The sequence below is a fragment of the Limanda limanda genome, chromosome 4 (genome assembly GCF_963576545.1).
Source record: "Limanda limanda chromosome 4, fLimLim1.1, whole genome shotgun sequence".
In the NCBI taxonomy this organism is placed as follows: Eukaryota; Metazoa; Chordata; class Actinopteri; order Pleuronectiformes; family Pleuronectidae; genus Limanda; species Limanda limanda.
The window spans coordinates 32,476,090-32,491,315 of NC_083639.1; the positions used below are offsets into that span (position 1 = coordinate 32,476,090).

At 47.8% G+C, this 15,226-nt stretch overlaps 1 protein-coding gene across 1 annotated transcript in view; it reads right to left on the reverse strand.

The window, feature by feature from the left end:
* LOC133000323 (metabotropic glutamate receptor 7-like) overlaps positions 1–12,771 on the reverse strand; it is a 64,296-nt gene extending 51,525 nt beyond the window's left edge. Inside the window, exon 1 of the mRNA XM_061070221.1 lies at positions 12,292–12,771. Within this exon, the coding sequence (XP_060926204.1) occupies positions 12,292–12,771 (480 nt within the window). The remainder of the gene's footprint in view (positions 1–12,291) is intronic.
* Positions 12,772–15,226: the final 2,455 nt, after the last annotated feature.

A 15,226-nucleotide genomic window follows, 5' to 3' on the forward strand; every position in this document is an offset into this window, starting at 1 on the left:
TAAAATCTTAGAAAAAGTTGTAGCCAATCAGCTGTGTGAGTTTCTCCAGGAAAATAATATATATGAAGACTTTCAGTCTGGGTTTAGAACCAATCACAGCACAGAGACAGCCCTGGCAAAAGTCACTAATGACCTTCTAATAGCTTCAGATCAGGGACTTGTGTCTGTCCTCGTTCTGTTAGATCTCAGTGCAGCATTCCACACAATTGACCATCACATTTTATTACAGAGACTAAAACAGTTAATTAACATTAAAGGAACGGCCTTAAACTGGTTTAAATCTTATTTTGCTGATCGCTCCCAATTCGTACAAATTAATGATGAGTCATCTGTGCGCACCAAAGTTAACCATGGTGTTCCACAGGGGTCTGTGCTCGGCCCAATTTTATTCTCATTATATATGCTTCCACTAGGAAACATTATCAGGACACACTCTGTAAATTTCCACTGTTATGCGGATGACACCCAGTTATATTTGTCAATAAAACCTGATCAAAGTAATCAATTAACTAAACTTCGAGCATGTCTCAAGGACATAAAAACCTGGATGACCCGCAATGTTCTCTTATTAAACTCAGATAAAACAGAGGTTATAATACTCGGCCCTAAACACCTTAGAGAAACATTATCTAATGATATAGCTGCGCTAGATGACATTGCCCTTGCTTCCAATGACACAGTCAGGAACTTGGGAGTGATCTTCGATCCTGATTTGTCCTTTGTCACTTAAAAGTAATTTCTAGGACCGCCTTTTTCCACTTGCGTAATATCTCAAAAATCCGACATGTCCTTTCGCAAAAAGATGCAGAAAAACTAGTCCACGCCTTTGTTACATCGAGACTGGACTACTGTAATTCATTATTATCAGGCTCCAGCAGCAAGTCGTTAAAGACTCTGCAGCTGGTCCAAAATGCCGCAGCACGTGTCCTGACGAGAACTAAGAAAAGAGAGCACATTTCTCCAGTATTATCATCGCTACACTGGCTTCCTGTTAAATCTAGAATAGAATTTAAAATTCTCCTCCTCACCTTCAAGGCCCTTAATGATATGGCACCTCTTTACCTTAAAGAGATGTTAGTTCCATATCAACCTACTAGAGCACTCCGATCCCAGAACTCAGGTTTACTTGTCGTCCCTAAAGTCTCTAAAAGTAGAGTAGGAGCCAGAGCTTTTAGCCATCAAGCCCCACTGCTGTGGAATAATCTCTCACTTTCAGTTAGGGAGGCAGACACGCTCTGTTCGTTTAAAAGTAGACTCAAAACCTTCCTTTTTGATAAAGCTTATAGTTAGAGCTAATTAGTGCGGTAGAAGGTAACTTGTTGTATTTTCTAAAATAGGAAGCGTTTAGTTTAAAAAGGCATAGAGGTATTGATGTCTGATCTACTGAGTGGGCCACATGGTTTTCATGGTACTACCATACAAACCAGGAGCCAGTCAGATTTACCTTGAGCCTCAGTGTAGCCTCAAGTTCGGCCTGTTTCATTGTATCATTGATTACATGGTGAAAACCCCTGATGACGCTAAGACGCACAGGGAATTTATGACACACGGAGCTTCTCTTTCCAGCACCTCCTTCCTCTTCTCCCTCCCTATCCCCCTTCCCCGGAATCCCTTGGCTTTATCTCCCGCAGATCCAGGGCCTCTGTGGCCGCACCATGGATTACGATTTGTGGATTGCGCATCAGAGGTCGCAATGCTGGATCCAATATGGCGGATTCTATATCGTGCCAGCTGATCGTAGTGGGGATGGAGGATCCTTTGTCGCGTTGGAATCGGACGGTGGTGGACCAGGACCGAGGCGGCAGCCCATGATGGATTCTAACTGGCGGCAGTGGTCAATGACTGTGGACTAGAGTGGATCTGATCCTGATGCTGGATCGTGATCCTGCTGCTGACCAGAGACTATGATGCAGCAGGACTGCTTCACATATAGTATTGAAGTTATCCTTCAACATGTTTCCCCTCATCATTGCTGCTGAAACCTTTCTCCTGATGATGTTCTCCTCTACACATCTGTGTCACTTGTGTCCGTCCTGGGAGACGGATCCTCACATGTGTCTCTCTGAGGTTTCTACGTGTCTTCACCTGTTAAAAGGGTTTTTAGTAGTTTGTCCTGACTCTTGTTGAGGGTGAAGGACAGAGGATGTCACACCATGTTAAAGCTCTATGAGACAAACTGTGATTTGTGAATATGGGCTATACAAATAAAATTTGATTGATTGATTGATTGATTGATTGATTGATTGATTGATTGATTGATGGTGGAGACATGAGTGTGTGAGTCTGTCTCCACCTGAAGACGGGTGAGGACGTGACGCTGTCTGAGACGCTCCTCTGACAGGCTCCAGCACAGACTTATTGAAAATATGAATCAAACAGATGCTAACAGAGGCAGGATGTTTCAAAAGGTTTCATTTGTACGTCACTAAACAACAACAACAACATTGAAGCTCCGTGTGGTTTGACCCCTGAACTCTGAGTCAGTGCATCTTTGAGTCCCAGTGAACACTTGATTTAAAGTGATTTGAAATATTCTCCTGTAACTTACACTTCGTTCATTCGACCGTTCTCCTATGAACCAGATCTGATGTTTAATGTTAAACATAAACATAAACGTTAAACATAAAGTTGTTTTTATTTTTCACAATAAATCTTCTGGCCTCCTTTTTAAAATCTCATTTGATTTGAAACCAGCACAAACTGAATGTGACGTTAAAACCACATCAAAAAGCAGTTTCTGCTGGTGAGACGTCACATGACCTGTCAGAAGAGTCATCACTGGACAAACTCCCAGCAGCCACCTTGGCTGTCTCCATATGTCCCTGTGATAGTTGTCTTCCTCTGCTCAGACAAACGGAGATGACACGTCCAGTGGAGACGACGGGGCTCGCGGCGCCGGAGGGCGGCGGCTCCGAGGCGTGACCGTCCAATTACAAGGTGACGAGATATGATGTGTCAGAGGATGATGTCTGATTCTGAGCAGCTCGGACACAAACCCCCGCGGCTCGATTAACTCGTCAGAATGTCTTGTTGCTCTGCTTCTTCACGTCTCGTCTGTATCGTTCTCATCTTCATCAACAATATAAAACACTGCAGCAAAAACAACTTTACAAACTATTCTAGATTCAAACATTCATGCAAACGATGGGAAACGTTCATATTTAAACTGCAATAAGAGGAATTAGTGCACCTGCACCTTGTCAACCAGCAGAGGGCGCTAACTGTCAGTAATGGGACATTGTTTTGCTACGAGAATGCCCCCCCCACCCGTCCTGAGACATGACACCGATTGAAAATTCACTCAGACCAATAGTGCGTCAAAGAAATCCGTTTCTGACGTGTTTCTGACGTGTTCCTGACGGAGAAGAAGAAGAAGAAGAAGAAGAAGAAGAAGAAGAAGAAGAAGAAGAAGAAGAAGAAGAAGAAGAAGAAGAAGAAGAAGAAGAAGAAGAAGAAGAAGAAGAAGAAGAAGAACCCAACGTACACAGACACACAAAGAGCCAAACACACACACACAAACACACAGACACACAAAGAGCCAAACAGACTCACACAGACACACAAAGAGTCAGACTGAATCACATAGACACATAAAGAGCCAATCACACACACACACAAACACACAGACACACAAAGAGCCAAACAGACTCACACAGACACACAAAGAGTCAGACTGAATCACATAGACACATAAAGAGCCAATCACACACACACAAAGAGCCAAACAGACTCACACAGACACACAAAGAGCCAAACAGACTCACACAGACACACAAAGAGCCAAACAGACTCACACAGACACACAAAGAGCCAAACAAACACACACAGACACGCAAAGAGCCAAACACACAGACACACAAAGAGCCAAACAGACTCACACATACACACAAAGAGCCAAACACACACACACAGACACACAAAGAGTCAAACTGAATCACATTGACACACAAAGAGCGAAACACACACACACAGACGCACAAAGAGTCAACCTGAATCACACAGACACACAAAGAGCCAAACACACAGACACACAAATAGCCAAACACAAAGACACACAAAGAGCCAAACACACACTAGACACACTGTTTCGGAGAAGAGTCCGTCTCCATAGCAACGGATCACTGAGTCGGCAGCTTTCGTTTCATCTTAAACTTTCTAACTAAACAGTGAAAACACAACAAGAGTCGAATTCACAAACACAAACTGTGTGTTTGTGTAATATCTCACTATGACTGTGCAGCTACACTCGGTTTGAATGGAATTAACCTGGAGGAAAATGGTTTGATTATAAACTCATTAAATCTGAATTTAATGAAGTACGTGTAATCCATTACTTTGACATCGATTGTCTTTCTGTTGGCGCTCCGACTGGGCGACGCCCACCTGGTCAGTGCGATGAACCAGCTGCTGAGAGGCGGCTAACGAGCGAGGACAACGCCGTCCTGATTGTGTTGCTCTATATCCCACATGTACACAAACACACACACACACACACACACACACGCAGGAGCCAATGAGGAGAGAGAGAGGACGAGCGAGGACAAGTCTCCTCTCTCTCTCTCCCAGCGGAGGCGGAGCTATTCAGTCTTTACTTACGTTCACATCATGTGAATTCAATTCAATTTATTTGTATTGCACCAGATGATAACATACATTATCTCCAGGGTCTTTACATAGAAGGTCAAGAGATGAAAGATTATAGAGAAACAACAGTTCCCACAATGCATCTCTGTGAGTCAGAGGGCCCGACCTGGATGTCCCTCAGATGAAGAAGCAGCCTCCTCATCCTCACGCTGCTTCACTGACTCACAGAAGCTCTTCTGCCCAAGGTCCTCGCCTGCTCTACTTTTCTTTACAGTGTGAAGACTTCCTGTAATATGTATGTGTGGATTGTGTTGATGTTGTGTTAGTTCACTGGATTCAGTGCTTTGTATTGTATTCTGTTGTCTATACTACACTGCAGCAGTGAGTTAGATCTTGTTGTGTTGTGCTGATGACACTAAAGGTTTTGTTTTGCACTTGAAGGTGAATCTAGTGAACTCTCCCTCCAGGAGCAGGAGTGTGTCCTGCAGCTGACGAGCAGAGAGAAGGTTTCAGAGTTCCTCTCTGGCTGTGCAGCCGCTGCAGTGGCTCAATCTGCATGTGAGACAGAGAACAAAGCACAAAGGGAACCACAGAAGCCATTGTTGGAGTCCCAGCAGATCTGCAGAATAATCATCTGGGACGGAGCCCCGGCTACGTGCTCTAATTAATGACTTCATTATTTTTATGAGCCGGGACGTCAGTGTTTGAAGCCTGTGTTTCTTTTTTGTCTTGTTCTCTCATTATACAGCGATGTCATTATAATTTCACCTCTTTATTCTTCTCCTCCACTCTTCATTGTGCTGCTGCTTCAGCTGTTTATGTAACGACTGTTTGCCGAGAAGAGACGTTTCTACACCATGAATAACAATGTGTCTCTTCAGGATCAGGACAGCGTCAAACCTTCTCTCCTCCTTTGAACCATTTGTATTTAACAGGTCGGAGGTCACAGTGTGGATGGCAACGCCCCCTTCCTTCAAACACCTTGTTCCTGCAGGTTCACACCTTGTTACTGCAGGTTCACACCTTGTTACTGCAGGTTCACACCTTGTTACTGCAGGTTCACACCTTGTTCCTGCAGGTTCACACCTTGTTACTGCAGGTTCACACCTTGTTACTGCAGGTTCACACCTTGTTACAGCAGGTTCACACCTTGTTACAGCAGGTTCAAACCTTGTTCCAGCAGGTTCACACCATGTTACTGCAGGTTCACACCTTGTTACTGCAGGTTCACACCTTGTTACTGCAGGTTCACACCTTGTTACTGCAGGTTCACACCTTGTTACAGCAGGTTCACACCTTGTTACAGCAGGTTCACACCTTGTTACTGCAGGTTCACACCTTGTTACAGCAGGTTCAAACCTTGTTCCAGCAGGTTCACACCATGTTACTGCAGGTTCACACCTTGTTACAGCAGGTTCACACCCTGTTACTGCAGGTTCACACCTTGTTACTACAGGTCCACACCTTGTTACAGCAGGTTCACACCTTGTTCCTGCAGGTTCAAACCTTGTTACTGCAGGTTCACACCTTGTTACAGCAGGTTCACACCTTGTTACAGCAGGTTCACACCTTGTTACTGCAGGTTCACACCTTGTTACAGCAGGTTCACACCTTGTTACAGCAGGTTCACACCTTGTTACTGCAGGTTCACACCTTGTTACAGCAGGTTCACACCTTGTTACTGCAGGTTCACACCTTGTTACAGCAGGTTCACACCTTGTCACTGCAGGTTCACACCTTGTTACAGCAGGTTCACACCTTATTACTGCAGGTTCACACCTTGTTACTGCAGGTTCACACCTTGTTCCTGCAGGTTCACACCTTGTTACAGCAGGTTCACAGCTTGTTACAGCAGGTTCACACCTTGTTACAGCAGGTTCACACCTTGTTCCTGCAGGTTCACACCTTGTTACTGCAGGTTCACACCTTGTTACTGCAGGTTCACACCTTGTTACTGCAGGTTCACACCTTGTTACAGCAGGTTCACACCCTGTTACAGCAGGTTCACACCTTGTTACAGCAGGTTCACACCATGTTACTGCAGGTTCACACCTTGTTACAGCAGGTTCACACCCTGTTACAGCAGGTTCACACCCTGGTCCTGCAGGTTCACACCTTGTTACTGCAGGTTCACACCTTGTTACAGCAGGTTCACAACCTGTTACAGCAGGTTCACACCTTGTTACTGCAGGTTCACACCTTGTTACAGCAGGTTCACACCCTGTTACAGCAGGTTCACACCTTGTTACTGCAGGTTCACACCTTCTCACTGCAGGTTCACACCTTGTTACAGCAGGTTCACACCTTGTTACAGCAGGTTCACACCCTGTTACAGCAGGTTCACACCTTGTTACTGCAGGTTCACACCTTGTTACTGCAGGTTCACACCTTGTTACAGCAGGTTCACACCTTGTTACAGCAGGTTCACACCTTGTTACTGCAGGTTCACACCTTGTTACAGCAGGTTCACACCTTGTTACAGCAGGTGCACACCTTGTTACAGCAGGTTCACACCCTGGTCCTGCAGGTTCACACCTTGTTACTGCAGGTTCACACCTTGTTACAGCAGGTTCACACCTTGTTACAGCAGGTTCACACCTTGTTACAGCAGGTTCACACCCTGTTACAGCAGGTTCACACCCTGTGACAGCAGGTTCACACCTTGTTACAGCAGGTTCACACCTTGTTACTGCAGGTTCACACCTTGTTACAGCAGGTTCACACCTTGTTACTGCAGGTTCACACCCTGTTACAGCAGGTTCACACCTTGTTACAGCAGGTTCACACCTTGTTACTGCAGGTTCACACCTTGTTACAGCAGGTTCACACCCTGTTACTGCAGGTTCACACCTTGTTACAGCAGGTTCACACCTTGTTACTGCAGGTTCACACCTTGTTACAGCAGGTTCACACCTTGTTACTGCAGGTTCACACCTTGTTACAGCAGGTTCACACCTTGTCCCTGCAGGTTCACACCTTGTTCCTGCAGGTTCACACCTTGTTACTGCAGGTTCACACGGTGTTACAGCAGGTTCACACCCTGTTACAGCAGGTTCAGACCTTGTTACAGCAGGTTCACACCTTGTTACTGCAGGTTCACACCTTGTTACTGCAGGTTCACACCTTGTTACTGCAGGTTCACACCTTGTTACTGCAGGTTCAAACCTTGTTACTGCAGGTTCACACCTTGTTACTGCAGGTTCACACCTTGTTACAGCAGGTTCACACCTTGTTACGGCAGGTTCACAGCTTGTTACGGCAGGTTCACTCCTTGTTACAGCAGGTTCACACCTTGTTACTGCAGGTTCACACCTTGTTACAGCAGGTTCACAGCTTGTTACAGCAGGTTCACACCTTGTTACAGCAGGTTCACACCTTGTTACTGCAGGTTCACACCTTGTTACTGCAGGTTCACACCTTGTTACTGCAGGTTCACACCTTGTTACTGCAGGTTACAGCAGGTTCACACCTTGTTACAGCAGGTTCACACCTTGTTACAGCAGGTTCACACCTTGTTACAGCAGGTTCACACCTTGTTACAGCAGGTTCACACCTTGTTACTGCAGGTTCACACCTTGTTACTGCAGGTTCACACCTTGTTACTGCAGGTTCACACCTTGTTACTGCAGGTTACAGCAGGTTCACACCTTGTTACAGCAGGTTCACACCTTGTTACAGCAGGTTCACACCTTGTTACAGCAGGTTCACACCTTGTTACAGCAGGTTCACACCTTGTTACAGCAGGTTCACACCTTGTTACAGCAGGTTCACACCTTGTTACAGCAGGTTCACACCTTGTTACAGCAGGTTCACACCTTGTTACGGCAGGTTCACACCTTGTTACGGCAGGTTCACAGCTTGTTACGGCAGGTTCACTCCTTGTTACAGCAGGTTCACACCTTGTTACTGCAGGTTCACACCTTGTTACAGCAGGTTCACAGCTTGTTACAGCAGGTTCACACCTTGTTACAGCAGGTTCACACCTTGTTACTGCAGGTTCACACCTTGTTACTGCAGGTCCACACCTTGTTACTGCAGGTTCACACCTTGTTACTGCAGGTTACAGCAGGTTCACACCTTGTTACAGCAGGTTCACACCCTGTTCCTGCAGGTTCACACCCTGTTACTGCAGGTTCACACCCTGTTCCTGCTTTGTCCGAAAGCCACGCCTCAGTTCAGCATCAAACACGCTACATCCATTTAGCAGCATTTTAAAACTGTTGCTATGGTTACGCCTGGTGGAGTTTCCCAGCCTCTAAATCAGAGACTAAACGCTGATGCTCTTGTTTCAGTTTGAAAACTTGTTCTGGACGAACAGAAGCTGAGACTTCAGTAAACGATGACGCAGACGTTGTCTTCCTGATTGGTTCTCATTAGTCACATGACTGGACTAGCAGCGGTGAACACTTCCTGTCGGTCACACTTCCTGTTGGTAACACTTCCTGTTGGTAACACTTCCTGTTGGTAACACTTCCTGTTGGTAACACTCTTCACTGCTTCACCTTCAGAGGAGTTTACTAGACAAACTACTTCCTGTTTGCATCATGTGTCACATAAAGAACGACAGGTGCATCACCTTTTCCTGTCGTGAGTTGTATTTAAGAAACTGTGACAGACAAAGAGGAAGAGAAGGTGAGTGACGTACCGACAGTGTCCACCAGGGGAGTAGTTTCTGTCGTGGGCTGGTTTCTGCTGCAGCAGCTGTTCAAGTACAGAATAATATTTATGACGCTCGGTAAAAAACAAGATGTGACAAAAGATTTTGTGTCTGATGACAAAAGAGACGAGCTGAAAAAAACTGAAATCTACTCTATGTTTTATTGTCATGAAGATTTAAATGTTTCAGTAAAATTTGTTTTATTTCTCTTTGTACATGATGATAAAAGTTCTGACTGGTCGATTAAATGTTAGTTTTTCATCACTGATACAGAACATTTAAAAACAGCTGATAAAAAGCTGAATGAAGGCGTCGTCTTACTTTCATATCTTTACATGACGTGATCAAATAAGTGGGAGCTGTTTTAAGAAGAGGGGCTTTTTCTTCACTACTCTTCTTCTTCTCTTAAGTCGTCTCTGTTCATCCTCCTCTTCCTGAGCCGTTCTTAATAAGAGTCTGATGAAGAGACAACAGGAACAAGTACAGACTTTAAATCCACGCAGAGAGACGTCCGTCTGTGACACTTCATTTACTCAATTTAAGCCCAAGGATGAAAAGCCTCTCAGAAGTAAGTCAATCTGAACCCAAAACTGTGTCCAAGTAAAAATCCAAAGTAGAAACAGAGTGAGAGCAGCGTCTGGTGAGAGGCGGAGCCTGTGAGGACGTCCACTGAGTACATCGCAAACAGTGAGGAGACGTCTGAGGGACGAGCTGAGAGGCAAAACAAGCGCACCACAACAAAGAGAGCAGCAGCTCCTGCACACAGAGGTCAGAGGTCAAAGGGTCTTCATGGGTAGAGAGAAACCTGAGAGGGAGGAGCCTCTTTACCTCAAGAGACTATGAATTGTGATTGGATGTCCAAACCCTTGGACGTTTCTCTGACATGATAATACATCTATCAACATAATAAAGGTTGTGTAACAACGTTCTGGATCATTCTGAATAATTCATGATTCCAGTTCTGTTCATTGATACGATCACTCCTGAGGAGACCAGGACCTGGAAGAATCTTTACAATCAGTTAGTTCAGAGCTGGAGCTTCATTCACAAGCGTTTCATCAGCAGCACACTGAGCACACTTTTAGGAAAGACGTTCTCCTGCTCCTCTGAGGATATTCTCTCTCAGTCTGAATGAGACTCGTCTCATCACTAAGCTCGTTACAATAACGCCGGGTTTACACCGGAAGCTGAAGCGACGCCAAAGCCACGTGTAAGCGCAGCGCCATGCCTTAATAACAGCTGGCTCCCATCCACTCCAATGTTAATCTAGGGATGCACCGATCCGATATTTGTATCGGTATCGGTACCGATATTGAAGACATTTCTAGATCGGGTATCAAGAGGGTATCAAATCAAGAGAAAACTTCTATCTCCAATGATCCTCTGTTCACCTCAGTGACACGAACACACAACAACACAACAACACAACAGTCTGAGTCCTTCTTTTAAAACAGTTTGATCTCAGAGGAACCAACATCTGACAAGCATCACACACACACACACACACGTACACACACACACACACACACACACACACACACACACACACACACCGCAGGTTGTAGAGGAATCTGCTTCATCACCTTCATACTGAGGGTTAAGCATGAGGAAGCTGCTGGTGGAGATGAAGATGAAGATGAGGATGAGGATCGGGATGAAGAGAAGGATGAGGATGAGGATGAAGATGAAGATGAAGATGAAGATGAAGATGAAGATGAAGATGAAGATGAAGATGAAGAAGAAGATAAAGAGGAGGCTGAAGATCTGGACAAAGAGGAGGGTGAAGATGAACATGAGGGTGAAGATGAAGAGGATGATGGTGATGAAGATGAAGGAGGAGATGATGACGAAGATGAGGAATAAGTCATCACAGTGAACTGTGTGAACTGAGACTAATGAGGATGAGGAGGATGGTGAAGATGGTGAAGATGAAGATGATGAAGATGATGAATAGGTCAACACACTGAACTGTTTGAACTGAGACTGATGAGGATGAGGATGAGGATGATGAAGATGAAGATGGTGAAGATGAAGAAGATGAAGATGATGAATAGGTCACCACACTGAACTGTGTAAACTGAGACTGAGGAGGATGAGGATGAGGATGAGGATGAGGATGAGGATGAGGATGAGGATGAAGAGGATGATGATGAGGATGATGAAGATGGTGAAGATGATGAAGATGATGAAGATGATGAATAGGTCAACACAATGAACTGTTTGAACTGAGACTGAGGAGGATGAGGATGAAGATGAAGAGGAGGATGAGGATGAGGATGAGGATGAGGATGAGGATGAGGATGAGGATGAGGATGAAGATCTGGATAAAGAGGAGGGTGAAGATGAACATGAGGGTGAAGATGAACAGGAGGATGGTGATGAAGATGAAGGTGGAGATGATGACGAAGTTGAGGAATTAGTCATCACAGTGAACTGTGTGAACTGAGACTGAGGAGGATTAGGATGAGGATGAAGAGGATGATGATGAAGATGGTGAAGATGATGAAGATGAAGATGATGAAGATGATGAATAGGTCAACACAATGAACTGTTTGAACTGAGACTGAGGAAGATGAGGATGAAGATGAAGAGGAGGATGAGGATAAGGATGAGGATGAGGATGAGGATGAGGATAAGGACGAGGATGAGGATGAGGATGAGGATGAGGTGAAGATGAGGATGAGGTCAAGATGATGAAGATGATGAAGATGGTGAAGAGGATGAAGAGGATGAACAGGTCCCACTCTCTTACCTGGAAGAGCCAGGATGAGGATGAGGTGAAGATGATGAAGATGGTGAAGATGATGAAGAGGATGAACAGGTCCCACTCTCTTACCTGGAAGAGCCGCAGGATGAGGATGAGGATGAGGATGAGGATGAGGATGAGGATGAGGATGAGGATGAGGATGAGGTGAAGATGAGGATGAGGTCAAGTTGATGAAGATGATGAAGATGGTGAAGAGGATGAAGATGATGAAGATGATGAAGAGGATGAAGATGATGAACAGGATGAAGAGGATGAAGAGGATGAACAGGTCCCACTCTCTTACCTGGAACAGCCGCAGGATGTTGGCCACCATGATGGACACGGAGCTGGCCGACGCGCCCACCACCCCGACCACCTTCTCCGGCTTGACGAACAGCGGCGGTTCTCCGCTGGTGCACCGGACCTCCGACGTGTCCTTCTGGATCAGCGCCTGGACGAAGGTCAGAGACTGCTCCAGCGCGTAGGTGTCCCGCGAGCACGTGTCCAGGATGCGCGCTCCCAGCGTGACGTTGGGCAGCAGCTGCTCGTCCCCGTTGATCTGGTCCAGCGCGTACATCATCGCCTCCAGCCGGTGGATCCCGTTCTCCTTCTTGATGTCCCCGCACGGAGCCCCCGGGACCCCCCCCCGGGCGTGCACCGGGAACAGCCCCCCCAGCGTCACGTCGCCCTCCAGCCGGATGGAGTGCGGTGCGTAAACCTCCTGAGAGCCGGCGAGGTGCAGGAGGTGCAGGAGGTGCAGGAGGTGCAGGAGGTGCGGGAGCATCCACAGGGGCCGGAGGGGGGGGCCGGGGGAGTCCCGGTCCATCATCTGCTCCGCACCGCACCGCACGACCCGCAGAGCCGCAGCAGCGTCACGCACTTTCACGAGACTTTCACAATCCACTGAGTTCCTTCAATCCTCCGCGCCGCACGCACACGCGCCGCACGCTGCACGCTCCACACGCACACGCTGCACACGCACACGCGCCGCACGCTGCACGCGCACATACAACACAACCTCCGCCGCTCATTCACCGACGCGTTCTCCGCGTGCGCAGCGCTGCCGCTCCTGCCGCTCCTGCCGCTCCGTCGCGCTCGCTTGTTGCTCGAGCTGCCATCACATCAGAGGATGAGAGAAGAACCGTGGACCAGTGGACCACACTGATGTTCACACCACAGGTTCGATTCCCTCTGACTGATCACAGGAGGAGCAGGGAGATAGGGAGGGGGGGGACGAGGAGGGAGAGAGAGAGACAGAGAGAGAGAGAGAGAGAGAGAGAGATGAGACGAGGAGGGAGGGAGAGAGAGAGGGAAAGAGAGAGAGAAGAGAGAGAGAGAGAGAGAGAGATGAGACGAGGCAGGAGAGAGAGAGAGAGAGAGAGAGAGAGGGAGAGAGAGAGATGAGACGAGGAGGGAGGGAGAGAGAGAGATGAGAGAGAGAGAGAGAGAGAGAGAGACGGGGGTGTGTGAGAGAGAGAGATGAGACGAGGCAGGAGAGAGAGAGAGAGAGAGAGATGAGAGAGATGAGAGAGAGAGAGAGAGAGAGAGAGAGAGAGAGAGAGAGGAGGGGGGGTGAGAGAGAGAGAGATGAGACGAGGCAGGAGAGAGAGAGAGGGAGAGAGAGAGAGATGAGAGAGATGAGAGAGAGAGAGAGAGAGAGAGAGAGAGGAGGGGGGGTGAGAGAGAGAGACACTTAGTGTGTCTGTGTGCAAAGTAACAACAGGTGAAATGGAGACAGAAGCAGGACATGTTCATAACCTGGTGTCATCAGACTGCTCCTCCTCCCTGACTCCTTCTAGTCCTGCTCCTCCTCCCTGACTCCTTCTAGTTCTGTGTCCTGCTCCTCCTCCCTGACTCCTTCTAGTCCTGCTCCTCCTCCCTGACTCCTCCTAGTTCTGTGTCCTGCTCCTCCTCACTGCTGGTAGCATGAGGAGCTACCTGCTGCTCCTCCTCCCTGACTCCTTCTAGTTCTGTGTCCTGCTCCTCCTCACTGCTGGTAGCATGAGGAGCTACCTGCTGCTCCTCCTCCCTGACTCCTTCTAGTCCTGCTCCTCCTCCTCCCTGACTCCTTCTAGTCCTGCTCCTCCTCCCTGACTCCTTCTAGTCCTGCTGCTCCTCCTCCCTGACTCCTTCTAGTTCTGTGTCCTGCTCCTCCTCACTGCTGGTATCATGAGGAGCTACCTGCTGCTCCTCCTCCCTGACTCCTTCTAGTTCTGGGTCCTGCTCCTCCTCACTACTGGTAGCATGAGGAGCTACCTGCTGCTCCTCCTCCCTGACTCCTTCTAGTTCTGGGTCCTGCTCCTCCTCACTACTGGTAGCATGAGGAGCTACCTGCTCCTCCTCCTCCCTGACTCCTTCTAGTTCTGTGTTCTGCTCCTCCTCACTGCTGGTAGCATGAGGAGCTACCTGCTGCTCCTCCTCCCTGACTCCTTCTAGTTCTGTGTCCTGCTCCTCCTCACTGCTGGTAGCATGAGGAGCTACCTGCTGCTCCTCCCTGACTCCTTCTAGTTCTGTGTCCTGCTCCTCCTCACTGCTGGTAGCATGAGGAGCTACCTGCTGCTCCTCCTTCCTGACTCCTTCTAGTTCTGTGTCCTGCTCCTCCTCACTGCTGGTAGCATGAGGAGCTACCTGCTGCTCCTCCCTGACTCCTTCTAGTTCTGTGTCCTGCTCCTCCTCATTGCTGGTAGCATGAGGAGCTACCTGCTGCTCCTCCTCCCTGACTCCTTCTAGTTCTGTGTCCTGCTCCTCCTCACTGCTGGTAGCATGAGGAGCTACCTGCTGCTCCTCCTTCCTGACTCCTTCTAGGTCTATGTCCTGCTCCTCCTCACTGCTGGTAGCATGAGGAGCTACCTGCTGCTCCTCCTCCCTCACTCCTTCTAGGTCTATGTCCTGCTCCTCCTCACTGCTGGTAGCATGAGGAGGTACCTGCTCCTCCTCCCTGACTCCTTCTAGTTCTGTGTCCTGCTCCTCCTCACTGATGGTAGCATGAGGAGCTACCTGCTGCTCCTCCTCCCTGACTCCTTCTAGTTCTGGGTCCTGCTCCTCCTCACTGCTGGTAGCATGAGGAGCTACCTGCTCCTCCTCCTCCCTGACTCCTTCTAGTTCTGTGTTCTGCTCCTCCTCACTGCTGGTAGCATGAGGAGCTACCTGCTGCTCCTCCTCCCTGACTCCTTCTAGTCCTGCTGCTCCTCCTCCCTGACTCCTTCTAGTCCTGCTCCTCCTCCCTGACTCCTTCTAGT